The sequence below is a fragment of the Cydia splendana genome, chromosome 17, assembly GCF_910591565.1.
Source record: "Cydia splendana chromosome 17, ilCydSple1.2, whole genome shotgun sequence".
Classification (NCBI taxonomy): Eukaryota; Metazoa; Arthropoda; class Insecta; order Lepidoptera; family Tortricidae; genus Cydia; species Cydia splendana.
This window is the reverse complement of record NC_085976.1, coordinates 3156445-3178533: the sequence shown is the minus strand read 5'-3', so window position 1 is coordinate 3178533 and position 22089 is coordinate 3156445. Positions and strand designations below refer to the sequence as shown.

At 38.0% G+C, this 22089-nt stretch overlaps 1 protein-coding gene across 1 annotated transcript in view; it reads right to left on the bottom strand.

Annotated features, from left to right (window-relative positions):
- LOC134798686 (A disintegrin and metalloproteinase with thrombospondin motifs 7) overlaps positions 1-22089 on the bottom strand; it is a 117931-nt gene that overhangs the window by 71859 nt on the left and 23983 nt on the right. The window contains exon 2 of the mRNA XM_063771057.1: positions 14260-14636. Within this exon, the coding sequence (XP_063627127.1) occupies positions 14260-14428 (169 nt within the window). The 5' untranslated portion in view covers positions 14429-14636. The remainder of the gene's footprint in view (positions 1-14259; positions 14637-22089) is intronic.

Below are 22089 nucleotides of genomic sequence, written 5' to 3'. Positions count from 1 at the left end.
TAATTATAGTCTACCATGAAACATGGTTAATAAACATTGAAACGGTGTAATAAATAAGTGACATTAATACATATATGCTTTCACTCAATTAATGAGAAAGGAAAGGAGAAAATAGTGGTAGGCTGAAATTAGTTATTTAAAAGGTTTCCGACATATGGAATCATTATAAGATTGCTGAAATATCTAAAAGCGAAAGACTTGTTTCATTGTACACACACCTGAGTTTCATTGTGAATCGAAAATCTGGCCGGCAGGTACGGCATGCTGCGAAAAAGGCGCCTTTTATGTCCACGGAGCATGATTGCCAACTAGGTAGACGCGGGAGGGTTTTGAGCATCTCCATGCTTGATTTCATACACTTTCTTGCAACATAGTGTTTATACACGACTGTTTCAATGTAAGACATGTGTCCTTAACCTTGCCATCAATGAAACATTCAACATATAAGCCATCCTATCTCAGTCATTCCTAAAGTTAAGTATCTTATATTTTGTCATATGATAGACAAATTATTACCAATTTTCATGGTATTTTAGTTTCACAAATTTAGCACATAGGTTTTAATTATTTAAAAAAATAATGAGTTTGTTTCATTGTGTGCTGGTACTACTGGTGTTCAGTGAACATCATGTTTCATTGTATACTACATAAAAATGTTTCATTGTGCGACTAGGGGGTGTTTTTTTAATCAATTAATAAAAACTGCACCAAAGAGTGAACGAAATTTAAAAATATTTAGCTCCAAATAAACTTTAATACACATAGAACATAACAAAAACTTAAAAAACGCCAAACTCGAGTCTATATCTTGGTAAAAAATTGCGAACATTAAATGAAAAAATTTACTTTTGTTGCACGAATTCACAATAATGCTCGTAGCAGCGTGCTCCTTCTCCGAGTTGCGCTCGTGTTTTTGGGAGGTGCTGGGGGTCCCTGAGCCTGCCCTTGCTTGACAGACGGCACTAGCTGGTAACACCTAGTTTCCGAGATATCGCAAAGTTACACTGTGTCCGATTGTTTCAATGTAGAACAACTGACCCTACGTAGCGGTAGGCCTAAGAAGCGCTGGCTGGACGTCGTGACAGCAGACATGGAAGAGAACAATCTCACACCTGAGGATGCCGAAGATCGGGCAAAGTGGAGAAGACTGAGCAGGAAAGCGGACCCTGGCGCTAGGCCGGGAAAGCGCTAGGTTGAAGAAGAAGAGAAATAGCTACATATACTACCTACCTTTTGATTGTAAGTATCAAAGTGCACTTGACAGATATCGACAAAAATAATTTCTGTTAGCACAACGTTACCAGGGAGTGATTGCAAGCTGTCCTCTATTCACTAAAAAATAAGATTGATATTAAAAATAAAGTAATATGATATTTTGAAAGAGTATTCGACAACGACAACGATATGTTTCCAAGAAAATCGGAAGTGAACGGATATTACGATTAGGTTAACAAACGGAAAGGCGGCATTGATCATAATGCTGATAAGACGTATCTACATATGTGTAAGTATACCTATATGTTTGCTGTCATCTTTTGCACATGTTTACTAATGATGCAAGATATATCACACCATATTTGCAATGTGATACCGTTTGTGTAAATAGTAAATTGGGCAGGTTATAACGGTTTTGTGTCATTATCATTGTTACTATCTTCTGGGAAGAATAGAATAGATAGATATTGAATATTGAAGAATTTTTATAATGTATAGTTTTAAGTTTTTTTTCTATAGTATACTTATTACCTACTTATAGTCTCAGACTAAAAGTACCCTATAAATTTTGATTCCCTTGAGAGAGTCGAAATATAAGTTTTTTGTGGCATAAGTGTCCGCATCTTTTTTTTACGTTAACTTAGAAGTTTAATTTTTTCACAGCTTCAAGGGGCTTTAGATCTAATTGTAAGTATATGGTTTTAATTTCAACTCGATATATTTACGCGTTCCTGAGATGGACGGACGGACGGACGGACTGAGAACAAAGTGATACTATAAGAAGAATACCGATTTTTCATTTTGAGGTACGAAACCCAAAAACGTGTACCTACTTATGGTACTTATAAATTCCTTTTGGTTATGTTTTTGTATTCGGATTCAAAAGGGATTTCTATACGAGTTTCATATGACATAAACTAATTATTGCTAGTAATTCCTGATAACCTATTAAACTTGCTTATAAGGCAGTCATTTTAGTTATTGTGTAAAGATAATAACATTAATAACGCTTCAAGTCAATATACGAGCTAATTTAAAACGAGCCGAAAATACGAGACACCAGCATGTCATGTCAACCAATAAAGAAAACAAGAAGCATTGTCAAATCAAAACTCGTCATTTAGACTGGTCTTTTTCACTTGTCATTGTGTATGGAAATGACCGCTGAATGCCAAAACGATAAAGGCAGACTCAATGTAAATGTACAGGCTTTAACACTCATAGGCATACACTTAAGTCTTTATTCTTTCGAGCGGTAGAACAATCGTTTAGGCAGAGACAACTAGACGGACAAGACTGACAATCTCCATACAACACTTCCATTAAACTTTACCCACTGACGGCACTGACCTTATTTGGAATGGTTAGTAACAATTTAGTAATTCTTTACATTGTTACCTATCTAAATATCACTAAATATTGTAGCTTTATGAGTCATAAATTACGACTAATGTCGTAATCTATGTACGATGTCGTTTTGTCTAACACTTTATACTTACAGTTTCTGTTAATCTGTTTCTTAACTGAAACCTTGTGTGTTACTGTTTTTTAGTCCCAATTAAAAACTTTATCCCTCATCATTGCTGTAGGTAGATGCATTTCGCTTTAATTATTGCATGTTAACTTTATGTGTAAAACAACTGTTATCTCACTGCTATTTAAAGTTGGATTTGTCTTTATTTTTGCGCCATTAAGGTTTTTAGACATGGAAATTAAAGTGCAACTATGTAATAAGATCTGAAATAGATGACGCTGTCTAATTTCCATGCCTTAAAAGTCTTTTTTATTTAGATGTACATATCTAATGATGTGTAGTGGTGAACAAAGAACTACAAAAGTAGATAAAGGGCGTGCGTGCGGCATTTATAGTTCGTTTTTTTTAGCATTAGAAAGAACTTGAGAGAAGGTAAGCGATCTTGACATGTCTTTTAATTGAAAAACGATTTTTAAAAATCAATAATTATTACTTATGAAAGCAGAAGAATATAAATGATCGTGTTAGATTCACAATTGTTACATATTTGCCGTGACTTATTTTTAAAATGTGTTTTTCAATTAAAAGACACATCAATATTAAAGAGTATATTTTTTGAAATAAATAAATTAAATTAAATTAAATTATTGTTTACCTTATTTCTAATGCAAAAAAAAACGAACTATAGAGATTGTCAATCTCCTCTATTAACTTGTCTCTGATTTAGGTTAGAGCGGGTCAATGTCACGCCCTAGCAGATGGCGCCACTGGCGGTGGCGCCGGCGCACCCAAAATCATTACCCTACTGTCAACTTTTAAACAGCGTAACAACATAGAGTTACAGTGCGGGTTAAGACGTTTTTCATATGAGTGTATCTAGCGATGTTTTTATCAGGTTGATTACACTTAATGAAGCCTATCAAATTAGATTGTTTACGTTACTCGCTCGTACTTATAGGTGCTTACGGCGCGTGCGTTTACGTTAATAGCATAGGTATTTAATTGCATGCATTTATCGCATGCGGCTTTTGATCTTAATTGGTGCATTATTTTTACATAAGAGTGCCATTCAGAAGCGTGGCGAGATTGGCATCGCTCGCTAATATGTGAATAAAATGAACCCATAGACAAGTTTTAAGTAAGTGGTTTTGAATGCCATTGATTGCACTGTTAAAAGTAAGTTGCTATAACTGTTCCAAATTCTAACCATCAACGTCGAATGGTTTCTGTAAAATGCTTGTAGGATGTACAAAACAAATTGATCCCATAAGTTCTCCATGAACAAAGTTATACACGGAGCACTTAATGCACATGCGAATGCAAGTAATTATTCGTAATTGAAGTATGAGACTAGGTGCGTGTCGTTTTTCTGCCACTGGCTAGGCTAGGAGCAATTTCCTATGAAACTCGGGAGCATTGTCAGCGCGCCATTCGATACTTAGCTGACCGCCACACAAGTTCCAACGACCCGCGTGTTTGTTGTCGTCATCGACATCGCCTTAAATTTTATCATTATCTGATTGAGAATGAGGGGATGGTTACGTTTTGTATGTGTATATCTTTACCACGCCCTGCTTGTTTAAATTCATAAAAGATTTAATTCTGGATGGGTTTAATCAACACATCAACAGTTAATACTTAATTTGTATGCAAATGATTAAAAAAAACATTTTGCGATTTTGGAGGGTCTATCAGAACGAATTTTGTGCGGCATTTTTTGTGTTCTAATGAATTTCATAATATCATATATTTATTTCTTATTTAGCAACACAATATGTACATATATGTAATGTAACTAATTTTATTAATTAGGTCAATGGATTTAATAGTTTCGGAAACGACTTGCGGTCCTAACTAAAATGAAGCCTAGAACTGGTATCGATTGCTCCAATACATATCAGATCGATTGCTTCTAATTGAAAAACCTTTGTCTTCCTAATTGCTAGATGCATTGAGTTATCACGAACCGACAGTTAACTGAGCCGGTCTTTATCTTCATTACACTAACGATTCGTTTCCCCGGTTATTCAACATAAATGGAGCACTTACATCATCGTATTATAATTGATAATGATGTTTTAATTTGATTCAATTACCTACATATACATTCTACTCGTACCAGAACATTTTTCTAGATTACTATCTAACGGTGAGTCTTTTGCCTTTTTCACAAGGCCTATCTTAGAAATATAAATATCATTCTCATAAGAAGACAAGTATCGACTTATCAAATCATATCCAACTGGTTACCTAAACTCCAACATAAATAATTTAATAAAAAAGCATGTGTAAAAACCCCTCGACCCGATCAAGCTGCTAATAGAAAAGATGTCCAAACGTACCAAAAAACATCAAAGGGAGTTTGATGTTTTTTGGTACGTTTGGACATCTTTTCTATTACGTACGTAAGCATCGTTACTCATTTTCAGACCTTCTTTTGTAATGTTTTTGTGCACGCGTGGGTGTCTGCGCATGTTTCCAGGCCAATAGACGTGACAGCAATTACTAGCCATTACCCCAGGGTACCGCCCCCTACCGCGACAGAGCACCGACCTAGCTATAGTAAGCGTAGGAGGACAAATGGGCATTTACTTACACGCTACAACAGATTGAAGCATTATATATAAATTACACTATAACGAGTGTACATAATACAATTTAGCTCCAACAAGTGTAACGAAAGCAATTTGACGTGCCTACCTTTTATGTGTGACATTGATATGTAGCTGGCATCTTTTAGCTTCATGTCGTAAAAAAATATGATAGTTAGTTACCGTGGAAATTGATTTAAGCACTTTAAGTATATCCTCAACAAATACGTATAAAATTGCTGGTGGCGAGACGTTAAATAGTTTATAATAGCCGGGAATGTTTTTTAAAGTTATGATCTTATGATTACCCATGTTTTTTACTTTGAGAACCTTGATTAGCGCAATGCAGTTTTGACTGTCAAGTATCTCAAGGAAGCGTTTAATTGGGCAGCTTTTTGCAAAATCGTGATTCTATTCTAATCGTAAAGTTATCTAATTAAAAAAGTTATACAGTTTCAGCCTTCTTGTGCATGAGAGCCTGAGAGGAGGCCTGTGCCCAGCAGTGGGACGTATATACGCCGAATCATCATAATTATTTTGTTTCGACAAACGTTTAAAAATAATGACTGATATAATTTATCATATATTACATATTATGTAATGTGTGCTAAAACTTAATAATAATGTCAATAACCCAAGACTACTACATACTATTACGTATATATGTACGGGTTATCATAATCGACCATGGAAAATAATGTTCAACATGTACGACAAAACTCCCTAAGTGAACGAAAATGCAAACGAGAAGCAAAACACGAGCTCAACTAGCGTCTCCACGAAACGCACGCCCACCACCCCCGTCCGCATCATCCGTCTCCTCGCAATCGTCGTCGGGCGATGAATTCGCCACCGCGCCCGACACCAGCGAGTCGAGCGACGAGTGCGGCCCGCCGCCGCCGCCGCCACGACCACCAGCGCGGCGCGGGCGGCCACCGCTGTCGGCACGCTTGGGGCCTGCGGGACATCCTGCCCCGCCCACGGCTCCCGCTGCCGGTGGTGTAGTGCGTCGCATGCGATGGTCTCAAACCATGAATGAGAACGTCATGCGCGCCTACTATGGGGCTACAGAGGGGGGAACCAACCTATGCGCGTACCGTGTCCGAATGCTTCCACTGTTTCAGGCCCTCGAACCGACCATCGACGAGACTGCGCAACGACTATCGGATCAGGTGCGAGTCATCCAGCGGCAAAAGCGGTTGGATGACTCGACACTTGATCGGCTTCGCATGGAGGCTCTCTCTGCTCGCGCAGCTTCTACCTCGGCGCGGGACCCGCCCGCCACGTCGCCGGATCCGGTGCCGGCACCCGACCAGGCACCGGGGGCACCGCGGGTAGATCTCAGTGCCGACGAGGAGGAGTTCGCGCAGAGTGTGAGTAGTACAGCCAATGAGCAACTGAGGAGGACTCTGGACGAGGCGATTACGCAGTACCGCTCCACACCCAATACTAGGCCACGATTACCACGTTTGCCTATGAATAGACACAATCTAGCGCTAATGGGAGCCCTAAACGCTTTACTAGAGCCATATTTGCGGACTAGTAAAGATTTAGATGATACGCACGCGATCATGTATTGCGGAGCCACCGCGGCGTGCCGTGTTGCACGAGTCAAGTTACCGGACTCTGAACGTGCACCTAGGACCGCCGGAGGTGCCCCCGCATGGCAAGTACGGATCGAGCGACGTATCAGCTCTTTTAGGACTCTTATCGCTAAGCTGATCTGCTTCAGGGGGGGCAACAATCGCCCCCGAGTAATGCGCTTCGTAAGCCAGGCATTCGCGGGGACGGATACCAGGCCCCGCGACTACATGGCCAACGTTACGGAGCGCATCGACTTTCTAAAGCAGAAAGTCTATGCATGGGCAAACCGTATTCGCCGCTACAGAGAGCGTGTGGACCGATTCCAGCAGAATCGTCTTTTCCAGAGTGACCAAAGGAAGATGTACCGAAAGTGGGAGGAAACCAACCTTCGTGCGTCCGACTCGCAGCCACCGGATGCTACTGTCATGAATGACTTCTGGCGTAGCATCTGGTCGGTGCCTGTCGGGCACACCGAGGGGAGTTGGATGAGTGTTGTGGAGCGTGAGTGCGAGTCCATTGAACCTATGGGAGCAGTCACCATCAGCCCCGATGACGTAAGTTGTGCCATCCGCACGGCCCAGAACTGGAAAAGTCCTGGGCCGGATGGATTGCACAACTTCTGGCTAAAATGGTTCCGATGCTCACACTCCTGCTTGGCAGCACAATTTCAACAAGCCCTCGAGCTTGGTTCTCTCCCACCTTCCTTAACAACTGGTGTCACCTTCCTGCTCTATAAGTCCGGTAGTACCACGGAAGCGAAGAACTACAGACCCATCACATGCTTGCCTACACTCTACAAGCTCCTTACATCCATTTTGAGAGCAAAAATCAACGCGCACATTGTCGCAAACAATATTTTGGCCTCTGCTCAAAATGGATGTAGGGTTGGGTCCCGTGGTACTAAAGAGCTCCTCCTCATAGACATGACCATCTGCCAACAAATCCGGCGGACCAAGGGGGCCCTCTCAGCCGCTTGGATTGACTACAAGAAGGCCTATGATTCGGTGCCTCATTCATGGCTGGGGAGGGTCTTAGAGCTGTACAAAGTTGATGCAGCTTTGAGAGCCTTCCTAAGCGCGTGTATGGGGCAGTGGACCACAGTCCTTCGTCAACCAGGAGGCGGGGATGACCGACCTGGCCCACAGGATTTTATAAGGATTGAGCGAGGAATCTTTCAGGGCGACAGTCTGAGTCCGCTATGGTTCTGCCTAGCTCTGAATCCCCTCAGCACCCTGCTGAAGGATTTGGGACTAGGTTGCCGACTTCGGAGAGAGGGTGAAGTTATTTCTCACCTTCTGTACATGGATGACCTCAAATTATTTGCACCAAATACCCAAGGCTTGTTGGAGCTACTGAAAACCACCGAAGACTTCAGTAGTGCCATCAACATGGAGTTTGGTGTCGATAAATGTGCGGTTATGCATGTACAGCGGGGGAGGGTTGTAAATTCAACAAATTTACAAATTTCTGAGACAATGTCTTTCAGATCTATCTCTGAATCAGAAACCTATAAATACCTTGGTATGTCACAGTCGTTGGGTATTGAGGACGAGGGTATTAGACGGTCAGTGAAGGAGCGTTTTTTCAGTCGGCTCACAAAAGTCCTTAACAGTCTTTTGTCAGGAGGCAACAAAGTGCGCGCCTTCAACGCCTGGGTAATGCCCCTCCTCACATACTCCTTTGGCATACTAAGGTGGACTCAGACCGAGCTGGACGCCCTGGATCGGAGGGTCCGATCACTGGTCACCACACATCGCATGCTACACCCACGCTCGTCAGTTATGAGATTGTACATCCCACAAGTCTGGAGGTCGAGGCTTTCTAAACGCCAAGGATCTCCACAACCGCGAGGTGTACAATCTCAGGAATTATTTCCTTAACAACGAGTGTGGGATGCATCGTGATGTGGTGGCAGTAGACAGGAACCTCACGCCGCTCTCCTTGGCAAATGAGAACTGGCGCAAACCTGTGGTACTAAGTACTGCGGATCGCAAGGCGGCATGGGAGAGTAAGGTGCTACACGGGCGGTTCTACAAGGCCCTCACGGGACCCGATGTGGACCTGCTCGCGTCGGTGAATTGGTTACGATTCGGGGACCTCTTCGGAGAAACCGAGGGTTTTGCCTGTGCAATTGCGGACGAAGTGATGATGACGAACAACTATCGGAAATATATCCTGAAGGACGGTACGGTCGACATCTGTCGGGCATGCCGCCGTCCCGGAGAGTCACTCAGGCATATAATTTCCGGTTGTTCTCATCTTGCTAACGGTGAGTACTTGCACAGACATAATCTCGTAGCCAGGATTATTCACCAACAACTTGCTCTTCTATACGGCCTTGTGGACCGCGAAGTACCGTACTACAAGTACTTACCTGCGCCTGTTCTCGAGAATGGTCGTGCCACGCTCTATTGGGATCGATCTATCATCACTGACAGGACTATTGTCGCCAATAAGCCTGACATCGTGCTGATAGACCGATCGCAGCGCCGGGCCGTGCTCGCCGACGTCACCATCCCCCATGATGAGAATCTCGTGAAGGCCGAGAAGGACAAGTCCAGCAAGTACCTAGACTTAGCTCACGAGATTACCGCCATGTGGGATGTTGACTCGACGATCATTGTTCCGATAGTTGTGTCAGCGAACGGTCTCATAGCGAAGAGTCTCGACCAACACCTAGAGAGACTCTCGCTGGGTGGTTGGATCAAGGGTCAGATGCAGAAGGCGGTAATTTTGGACACGGCGCGTATAGTACGTCGGTTCCTCACTCTGCGGCCCTGACCACCGGCAGCTTGGGCCAAGCCCCGCTGCCGGCGGCACCCTAGGTTAGGTTTTTTATAATGTGTTTATATATTTTTGTTATGTTTTGTAAGTGTTTTTATATTTTACTTTTATACTCACATTGTAAAATCCTAACCTAAGACCCTAATTGAATAAAGATGTCAATAAAAACAAAAATCAAATGAAATTTTGTCGCAACAATCTCAACATCTACATATATATTGTATACCTAAACTTGTGTCGGTTTCTAAATATTTTTTACTTAGATTAATCGGACTCTTGATCCTTTATGCGGTTAAAAGATACCTCCTGCGGTTATAATGAGCAAAATAGATTTAATTATGTATTCATCACATTGCGATGCCGGATAAAAACCAGTCGAAACGATCTACCAAATAATCTGGTGGCGGCCAGTAATTCGGATGGTCAAGGTGGTAATCATTACTATAATTTGAAGCAAACTATTTTGCAAATATAATGATCATATTACGTTTACGGTCTTACCATATACCATCTTGAAAGAGACATCATAAACGCGTCTAATGTGTAAATAACCAACTGTTCTGAACTTTTCTTGAAATAAAAATTATATTACTGTAGGTAGTATTTCAACTTTTATTTTTATTAATTTAGTATAATTTTAGTTTATAAGTTTTTATACAACATTTATATTTATTTAATAACGGTATAAATATATGTTGTATATTGTAGTTCGGGCGATTTTCCGCAACTCGACGACTTGCGCCTATTTTGCGTGTATATGTTGTATAATGAAGCAAACAATTTTAAGAAGTTATTGAATACTTAGGTACATGAATACACGGTGTAACATGAGGAAACCGAATAATTTTAACAGCGTATTCCTGATCATATTTAGAGACAAAAATGTCCTATAAACTTTTTGAAATTCGCCTAGTTTCAGAGTTATTAATTTAAAAAAAAAAACAAGTTTTTATTGTTACATACATGTTACATAGTGCAAAACGCATTTTTAATGACGATGGGACGTAGTCTAAATATCCTTATTGATAGATGTCAAAAAGTGACAAGTAACACTTTGCAAAAACTAGGTTTTACGATACTAAAAGTAAAAATCCATTTTAAGTGACAATTTTACCAATAACATTTACTTTTTATGTAAAAATACATTTAAAAAATTTAAAAAACAAAACAATTTTTTTTTCTGAAATTGACCTACACTCGTATTTTTTTCCTTGTTTTGACCTCAGAAATGCGTGGTTGAAATCTTTCACATTCCTCGTGAGCACCTTGTATAAATAGAATGTCTCCTAATACTCGCCAAAAAAAATTGTAAAGAGTTCAGCGAATATACCTACCTGTCACTGTAAAGAAACTTTTCGATCCCTTTCTATCTAACTCTCTTACTAGTAAAATCAACAGAACAAACGTTATCTCTCCGTACGAGTAACCGGGCGATAAAAACTAATTTTACGCTGCGATAAAAGACACTAGGTTTAATTACATAATCAAAGTAAACCTTAGCAAGTCGAGTGAGACGTGAACGGATGTTTCTAATGATTTTCACTATACAGCATTATGTGTAACTATTTATTCTGTGATTAACTGAAGATTTCCGTTGCGAAATATGACGTGATATACCTGATATATCAAAGGAACCTTCCCTTTTATTTCTAACAATCACCCTAGTTAAGACAATAAATTGTTATACCTATTAAAAGGATATTTTTAATAGGTATAACAATTTATTGTCTTAATTTGGCTTCAAATCCCAATTTTCATTCTTTTCACCAGGGCTTACCCATTTTTTGCCATACCCATGTTTAACAGTATGATATCGCTTTTCAAATAGGCGCGTAATAAATAATAATAATGATCTGCATATAATTTAAAAAAAATATTTATTCAGGCTAAATAAACCCTATTTGTACAACTTCTTCTTCTGCCAAACTGCAGGACAGTTTGTTGGCAGTGGGTTGTTTGGAATACTTAACTGTGCTTTATTTTAATAAATTATACCCACGCTTAATACACTCGCCGATTATACATATACCTACAGTAAAAGTTTTTATTTAGTTTAAATTGTGTACCTACTTACTTATCCATAATTTTATTAATACAAACAAATTTCCAAGTACTCCACAACTGCAGACCAACTGATGCCGACGAAATCTTATCCGCTATAAGATAAAAGTTTAAAGCCCCCTCGCTCATTAGCCGTTTTAATCCTAATTAGTAAACGAATGACAAAGGACGATCACGCCACACATGTTTAATGTCTACTATATATAACACTTCAGGCTATTGCGAAGCTCGAAAATGAAACTTTCATCTAGTGCCTCTATCACTCGAATATGCAAGAGCGATAGAGAGCCAGTTAGATGTATGAACGAACGAAGTGGTTCGCGGTTATAGCCCGGGCTCTGATAGTTTACGTCACAGAAACGTCACGATACGTGTGATACGACGGATTCGCCGTTCGCGAAACGATAAGATAACCTCTGCAAATATTATCACAGCGATAAGGAAATCAGATCGTTACACTTTACACTTTCCCGTGATAAAGTTGGGTTATAATTACACTTTTTGATAATGTAAATCAAATATAGTATTATTATTTTAATGTATACTTCGGAGTAATTTAGAGTCATGTTAGAGCAGTAGTGATTAGTAGATATATTTTTCATTTATTACTTTAATTTATATTTGTGTAATATTAACTAGCAACTATACTACAATACAAACCTACTTTATTATTATTTTGAAAACTCCGGTTAATCGATATCGAATATTACGTTCTAGAAATAATTTCCTTTCCTTTCTTTTTTGATGTTAAAATTTAATCATGAAATTATAATCAGTAACTATCACTACCTACACTTTCACCCAATTATTCTCGTCAATAACCAAATGGCTATAAATTAATTTAAAACTGTTAGAAGGATAATTATATTATTTAATAATTGTTTTTTTAAATCAATTTTAAAGTTATAGCAAAATAAATAAAGTTTGTACAATAAAATGGGTAACTTGGTCACTGGTAATCTTTATTTTCACCTGATACGAATGATACCTACACTAGTTTGTCATTATTACGTTTTCAGTCCTTCAGTTCGCATGACACATCTGTAATACAATAAAGAGGCACTCCCGGGCTGCGAGATGATAAGTTAAATCTAACAGGAGTGAAGTCACACAGTTCAAATATGGAGTATAGGTATACTTTAGAGACTTATATCAAAGTTAATTTATAGTTACGCAAGTCACTTTGTTTGATGTATTTAAGCTGAACAATTGTCAATTAGTTTCAGCCCACGTTTTGATTGCCGGTTCAACGTTCGTTATTAAGTTTTTTTTGTTTATCGGTCTGCGTTAACGAACGCTTCATTGGTAGTTTGTGGAACATGTGCCGTTTGCATAACGCCATCCACGGTTTATTTTGGATGTTATTAGGTCTGCAAATAGACTGTGTTGCCGTACGTGTCGTCGATTGCTACACTTTCTGTTCGCCGATCGAAATTAAATGCCCAGTGGCTAGTTAGAACAAATAGAAGCGTTTGAGATAGTAAGCACATGTGTAAACAATAATTATTTTTTTCTCCGATGCTTAAGTAAAATTTCCCAACAGCAGTATTTTTTTCAAAAAATATACTATTCATATGATCGAAAACTAATAAAGATAACACAATACAAAAAAATGTGTTAATAAAATCAAATGTAAAAGGCGTGCCACAGGGATCAGTGTTAGGTTTTTAAATTATTGTATCTTTCAAATTGCAGTTAGGTGTAAATTACCTACAAGATTTATATTATATTACAAATTATGCTAATAAAAAAGCCGACCCGAGTAATAATGACGTCTAATTTTAGCAAAACAATATGTCAAGATGTCAGTCGCTAACATCCGTTTATGAAGGTTCGGACCTAAACGCCGATGAGTCATTCGAGCCCTGTCCGCTGCGAGACCTGAATCCAATTACGAACCCATCAAACGGTGTGACAACTACAAAACGAATCTTAAGATTAGTGAGTTCGCACGAGAGGCCCTGTCACACGTTATCTGTTCGCCGATTTTGTACCCTTTACAAACATCAATTTTAATTATTAACGGTACATTTAGTAAGCGGTTTACTTCGATTCGCTAATGCCACATGTTTTAAATTAAATGCTGAAGATACAATAATGTTTTTTTATACTTAAACAAAACGTACGTACGTACGATATTTCTGCTTGCTTATAATGCTTATAGATTTTAATGTACATTATATCCTGATGAAATAACTACTTAAGGTCCCAATATTTAAGAGGCCCTAATATTTATTAAGGTCAATATGGAGAAGACCGTCTACGAGCTTTTTCGTCGCTATTAACTCTTGCGTTTGTACACATACTCTACTAACAGAAGCTCGGCAGAGCAGGAGTGAAGCTCTTCCTTTCTGACTGTATTCTGAGCGACGTCACGTATACAAATACGAGACTGTTTAGACGACAACGGTTTCACTCACATGAATTTTTAGTCGCTATTGGCGACATGTTTCGGGCCCGTTGCGGGTCCTTCCTCAGGCTCCCCTTACCATACATTTTATATGCCGGTCTTCCCTACATTGACCTTAAATGATTAATTGATAGACTTACCGGTATGTATGAAGTTTCTAATGCTGTCCTGGATCTCTTCTTGAACATCGCCCGTGGGATATTCCACTTTAGGCATTACTATAAATTTCGCGCTGCACCACGCCACCAAAGTTTGGAATAATAACAGTATTAATATACACCGCACATCCATTTTTCTAAGCACCGTCATTTCGCGTCGTGAGTGACTGTTAGCGTCTACGTCGTTGGCATGACAATACTACTACCGGTGCATTTTATCATTGCGCTAATGACATAACGTAACGTAATTCGAGTCGGACAACTTGGAACACTGTTATGATATTTTGTGCCTGTAATTAGACAGCGTTAATGTATAGATGCTCGGTCGTCGGCTTTGTTGAACGTTCATTATATTCGATCTGAAACAAAAGAAATAAAATGTTAAATTTACGTTACGACTACACTGGAAATATATCGAAATATAATTTATTATTACCATTAAAGTTTATTTATTTCGTTCGGTATTGATCACTTATCGGTATAAATACACTTATACAAAAAAAATAATTTAAACTGCTATCACTAAGCCTTTATTTCACGCACTAAAAAACGTTGGCTTCAATAAAAAAGTTTATCAAAGTGCGGGCAGAGAGCTGCAGTACGCTACGCGGTACGCGTGCGTGTGGAGACGGGCCGCTATCTCGATCTGAGAGCGGAGCCGTCTGTTACATAATTATATCTCTAATCTGTGCCCATATAGACACATGCGATTTGTGTTTTAGTTAGCACTGGAGACGTGATAGCGAGAGTTTGGATGGTTTTTGCCGGTTAATTAAAGGGGATTCAGTATCGTAGTTTTACTTTCCCTTATTAAAAATGAAAAAGAGAATGGTAGCTAAATTAAAAGATTCCTAATTAAGTACTGCTTTCCTAATTTATAACTTACTATACTATCAGCAGAAGCTCGCGACTTCGTTGGTGTGTAATTCGTACTTCGATATCTCACTTCCATAGTTAATACAACCCCTTTTTTCACCCCTTTAAGGAATGATTCCTGTGATAAAAGCTATTATATATCTTTATTATCTTTGCCTGGAACTCTAACAATCTCCAAACAGAATTTTTTCTAATTGGTGTAGCGGTTTAAATGTGAATAGGTTACACACAGACAGTGTTACTTTCGCAATATAGTAGGGGTATAAAAAAAATATGTCGCGTACTTTAGGACTTTAGGTCACTTTCTTAAGTATACAAATTAACCATCTTTCCGAGCCTCAAATTCGCACGTTTTCTTCACATTACATAAGACAGCCTTGGTATCGTACGCGGACCGTTAACAATAAAATAAAGAATGATGAATAGGTTACGGCTGAATGTTTATTCAGCAGCAGCTGCAAAAATTAAGTGAATGAGTATATACATAGTGACGAAATCGATTCGGCTTGACTTTGTCTGCAGCCTTTATTTATTGCTAAATTTATTATTAATACTAAATTTATTTCTCGCTTTATAAGTTCCGCTTTTCGAATTAAAATGCAAAAAGATTACTTTAAGCAGTGTTAAAGTTAGAATTAATCTTAACTAATTTTAGTTGTTTTGTTCCAAACAGTGCCAAGTTAGTGTAGGTAGGAGCTTAGTGTTGACCTCCAATATATTTACAAAAGTGAAACAAATACAAGGAAAAAATAAAACGTAGGAAAAAATACTTTTTAAGGATAAAGTAAAAGTACACGTAATAAGGGATGAGGTGGCGCCAACCACTTTCATATCCCAGCCGGAATGATTTCAACAGAGTATCCTGAAACCCAAATAATAAAACCTCAAACATCCTTAAACATTTTAAAGATTTGAAACCCAGCAAAGCAACAAATGATATTTATTATTTATTATTGAGTTCCTGGAATAAAGGTACCTACAGGTAACGTCCACGTGCCGATAAGGCGGCGCCAGTGTTATCCATGCATCTGGGAGTTCCACAGGGCAGCGTCTCAAGCCTCTAGTGATAATTGATAAGCTTATTCAAGTCAGGGAATTTGATTTCGTGGAAAGATACTTGAAAGGTTCTTTAATGACATTTGATTTTGTATATTTAGATGTTCTGTTCCAGGAATTAATGCAGATGTAGACACGTGCTAGCGATAAAGTGTCACCTTGCTATACGAACGACCCGTGGTAAGGGTGCCACAGGGTACTATCTTGGGTCTGTAAGGCTACTTAAATAGCCCTTTTTCCATAGTATTGAAGTGTACATAATCATTCTATAGTGATCATTTGTAATGTGACATAAAGTATGAAGACTTAGTTTTTCTTTGCTAAGATGTTTGATTATCCCGTCCTCTTAAAACTTTCATAAAATTATAACAGAAATAGTTTTAAACTATACATAACTACAACGAATTCTTTAGCTATAAACTAAGTATTTTACCAATACAGTAATTAATCTTTCGAATAATTCTATCACAGCTGAAACGAGTCCTTAAGACAATAATAAATACCTACATTAACTTTGCTTTGTCTTTACGGTTTCCCTTGGGAGGAGCGGCGCCATAGCAATTGTTAAATTTAGTACCTACAGCGTTTAGATCCCTGTAATCACGAGTTACGATGGGAAACAATGACACGGAGAAATAACCCATTGTCTGTCCACAGGGGAGCGTCTCGTCTGTCTGGGTGTAACTACGAGTACGTAGTTGTTAATAGAGTCATCTACCTATTGTTACCTAAACTCTTGACATATCTTTCTTAACTTTAAACTTGTGTATATGATCAATTAATTGATATTACATATATGTATGTGTTTACGGACAAATAAACCATTATTGTTTAGTAACGAACGAGTATCTTTTGCCGGTATCTTCTCGAGGCTATGGTGTAGGGTTAGAACCGGTGGTAGTTTTTGACATTCATAGGTGCATTGTAATATGCCTAAATTAAAGAATAAAAGACTTTCACTTTCAATATTTTTAGTCCTTATTGGTGACTATCGTCATCCTCTCTCCCATCGTAATTATTCATAGATAACAATAATTATTCATAGATTATTAAAAAATTTAAAACGTACATTAATTGTATTCATTTATTACAGTTATATAGATAAAGCCGCTTCCACTTATTATATTTTTAACGCACAAGTCAATACATTGCAAAATCTTTCGTAGACATTAGCGATCCCCGATTTCTTCTTAATTACATTGAAAAATGGAATGCTGATCAAGAAATGGCACGTGTTTTATCACGTTTTCAATCAATTGAGCGACGAGGAGAGAATAAGTAGGTATTCATCCATATTCCGATATTTATGGAAAAAGGTCTTACGTGTCTATGAAATTCAAAGTGTATATGACGCTCTTCCTTTGAAAGAATCCGTGCGACACCAGACACCTTTATCAAACATTTCATATGGGGTAAAGTGTGCTCTGACACTTGTGCAAATTTTCATATCAATTCATTGTGATATTTAAATCGATTCTTTGTTGTTTCGAAACAAATTGATACAGGGTTGAATAATGATGAAGTGACGTTGTTACCTTCTTTAGACGTTGCTAACATGCCTAGTTTGATTCATGTGGAACTTTGTAGGACTACTACAGATAATACAGTAATTTTATAAATTTCGCGTTTGCGTTCAATCCGGTAGTTCTGATTTTTTGCATACGTGTTTATGATGTTGGCCCAATGTATAATACAAGTTTGTGGCTTCGAGCGCCGAACGCAACTTTGTCAAATATCGAAAAACCTGCGAAAATTTCGGTTTTCTTTTAGATTTGGGCGATTATAACCCTAAAGGACTAGTTTTTGATAGTGCCTTCTCAGGAGGTTTTTAAAGTGGCCTAAATTTGCTACAATACGAGACTATGTCTCTGTACATCTAGTAGTTTCCGAAATAAAACCTTTCAAAATTTATAATTTTTTGAAATTGTATTTGTAGGGTAAGTAAGTGCAGTGAGTATACACTTTTGTCTCAGGCGATGCAGCTTAGCACGATTGTTCCTAAGGTGAAACAAAGCTGATTTGGCCAGCTAGCTTGAGATCGTACCGTGCCTACCCCCGAAAAAGGGAGGCGCAAGGGTCGGATCACCAGGTCCAATGTATGCTATATTTCTTCCTGCTCTTAGCAACTAGGGCAAGTAATATATTTTCATATAATTTAGGCATTCCTTATTCTATAAAGTATCACTTCAAAGCAGGCAGTCATACATTTTTTTGGAAAAATATGTAGCGGATTGAGTGACGATTTCCATATAAATATAATTATGGCCAAAGTCAAAGGTTAAAAATGTAAAAAAAAACACTTAACTTGGCGTTTTAAAGTATGAATATAATGTGCTCGTCCTTAAATTATATGAAAATGATATATAACTTGCCCTAGTTGCTAAGAGCAGGAAGAAATATAGCATAGATTGCACCTGGGGAGCCGACCATCCCCCCCCCCCTTTTTTGGGGGGGTAGGCACGATACGATCTCGTGTCTACCGGCTCAAATCAGCTTTGTTTGACCTTAGAAACAATTGTGCCAAGCGGCATCGCCTGAGACAAAAGTGCATACTCACTGCACTTACTTAGCCTACGAATACAAGTTCGAAAAAAAATATAAACTTTGAAAGGCATTATCTCAGAAACTATTAAATGTACAGAGACAATTCTAGTCTTCTACTGTAGCCAATCTAGTCCACTTTAAAAACCCCCTGAGAAGGCACTATCAAAAACTAGTCCTTTAGGGTTATAATCGCCCAAATCTAAAAGAAAACCGAAATTTTCGCGGGTTTTTCGATATTTGACAAAGTTGCGTTCGGCGCTCGAAGTCACAAACTTGTATTATTCATTGGGCTCACATCATAAATAAGTCTGCAATAAATCAGAACGGTAGTTCAAATCCGGTAGGATTTGACGCAAAAGAGCCAGGTTACAAAATTCGACAAAGTTACTGGATTAAGAGTGCTGCAAAACAGTTTTTTTTAAGTACAAAATTTTTTAGTTGTTTCTTCGTACCGTAATTTTACCATATATAGTCCGTAGACATAAAATATAGGTACGTATTTATGTAATTTAACTCTTACATCGATAAAGTTGTATATTTCAAAAAATCCAGTCACATCCTGATAATTTTTATCCCACGTCCCGTTTTGGCCCGGCCTCCCCAACCTTGAGTTTTGCGTAAAACACTATAAAGACATTAATCTTTACAACTCTGATTTCCCAGCTCCACGTCCTAGGTAATCACTTTATCTCAGACTCAGATAGCTGTGTGTACTGTATACAGCCTAATCTCGGAGCTGACCCGATTCGGTCTTTGCTGACAGATGACGTATAACCTAACCTAGACTGGAACCGGCCTTCTTCAAACAGATAATGGAGATTTAACATCTCCAAATTGAGGTCACTGTCATTAGTGCAGGCAATTATCCTCCATAATCATTATTCTTTATAAGGAATAGCTTTTTAAGGTAAAGAAAGCTAGCACAAGAAATGCTCATCAAGATACGAAACAAAATGCTTATTCGTGACAATGGAAGACTTAATAAGCGTTGTAATTAGTTGATATTGATCGAAGTTGTAAATAACATGCGCACATCTTGGATTCCTGGCCATAAGCAATCTAAGAAAGGGTCTTCAAGCAAATGGTATGTAAGTGTACAAAAAGTTGACGGTGGTGGCGCCACGGCGCGCCGATGGTAATGTCTGCGGCTGAGTAAGGTTGGATAAAAAGGCAGACGTGCTTAGAAAAACCGAGGCGGTTAAGACTTTGTGTAAAAAGGGCAGAACGTGCCCGACCGGCGCCTGCTCAGGTGCCTCCATAGTAGATAACGTAGTACAACATAATTATTGTACAATCCCTTTCTGTTGCACTGAACGAAATGAAGAAACAATAACAGACATCCCTTTAATGGGTAGCTCCACTTTTTGTTCTTTCCTGGGAACTTACTTTAAATTAGATCACATACTTAGGCTAAAATGGTAGGGTTAATTATAAATATAATATGATTGCTTCTCAGGATAGCTTGGATGATTATACCAAAGAAGGCTTGCAACTGGAGTGTAGCAAGTTTTTATGTTTTAACTAAGTACTTCCTATCAATCTAGCTTTCGAAGTGTTTGCAATTTTCTAATGACTTCTAATAGATTAATATATCAAGCAGATAAACCTGTACACATGCCTCCATTGCATGAGTAACTTCTGAAGACATGAAGTTAAAGGCGTATTCGGATTGTAATATCAGGTTATGAATTATATTTGCATTTGTTATGAATATGATCTCTGTCAGTTTCAAAAGTGGCGTTAGTACCTCCGTGGAAGTAACGTGGAAGTACTATCTGCATATGCATACCTAATTTCCTGATATGAATTTGTAATTGAGGGTCAAACAGATCACTGTGTTATGTCTTTCCTGTAGACATACACAAGAGTTAAGGGCTATAAAGGTTAATTTTCTTATTTAACCCTTATCCATGTGAAAAGGTCCTCCTTTTATTTAAAGAACTATGATAAAATCATTACTTACATGCCCACAAGCTGTTAACTATTGCCCACAGGAGAGAAAACTAGTGTGTTATCGCGAACAGCACATTTTTCTCTCCTGTGGGCAATAGTTAACAGCTTGTGGGCATGTAAGCAATGATTTTATCATAGTTCTCTAAATAAAAGGAGGACCCTTTCACGTGGATAAGGGTTAAATAAGAAAATTAACCTTTATAGCCCTTAACTCTTGTGTATGTCTACAGGAAAGACATAACACAGTGATCTGTTTGACCCTTGAAGGAGTCAACGAGACTTTGTTAAATATTATTTTTATTTTCTTATAACTCATAATATTATTTTTTCGTTTTCGTAGGTCATATATCCATTAAAAATTAATAACAATAAATTACTATCGGAATATACCTCCTGATATTTACCTACTTATTTTTGTGTGTTTTACATCCTTTGTATTGAATTAACTTAAGTACACAACCCAACTTACATCTCGCTTTGTCCGCTTTGTGTGGACGTGGACCGGTAGCCCCGGTCGAGTTTGCCCTTTACTCAAGGAAATGTTGGACTTAAGAAGATTTTGCGTGATTCTTGGCTGCAGAATTATTTAAAGAACACTAAATGCTTCTTTAAATAACAAGACACTAATTAAAACGGATTTAAATTGTTAGCATTTATTTGCTGCGGAAAGTTCAACACAGACGTCACAGTCAGATATTACAAATTAAAAATGCGCTTCAGGAATGAATCGAACATTATTTTGCCCTAATTACTTATCAACGTATGGTGCCTGAACACTTAACCGTATTTTGCATAAAACAGACTCTACTTTTCTAGTGTTTTTTTTGTTTAATAGGTACAAAGGATTTGTTTTTCTTACTCTTTAGAAATTAAAATTTACTTGTAATTATCTTATTGTTTGGTTTTCGTAAAATGGAATTTGGGATAATGTTATTCAAGATCGGTTTGATAGATCCAAAACTAAAAAAAAAATCAATCAGGCAAAATCTTGATCACGATAAAATTTAAAACAACAGTTCTATAAACAAAAAGATAAAGTGTATTTTTTAATAAGTCTAAAATTTACCTATTTATAAAATTTGCCTTTAATTTACGAGTATATAATAGACTCATCTCAAAAAATACTGTTTCATTTGTACTAGGTACTTAACTATATAGGTACTTATCTTACAACAGTAACTTTTACTACACTTATCTTACAACCGCACTTATCTCGCGAAGGTCATGGTGTAGTTGTTACCTACTTTATTATACTTACCTATCTGCTTGCAGAATTATTGCGGAAATTAATTTTAAACTCATCCCATTTAATTGGCTACTTAGCCCGACCTTCATACATGTAAGAATGCTGATCGGTATGTAGTAGTAGAAAAAAAAACACAG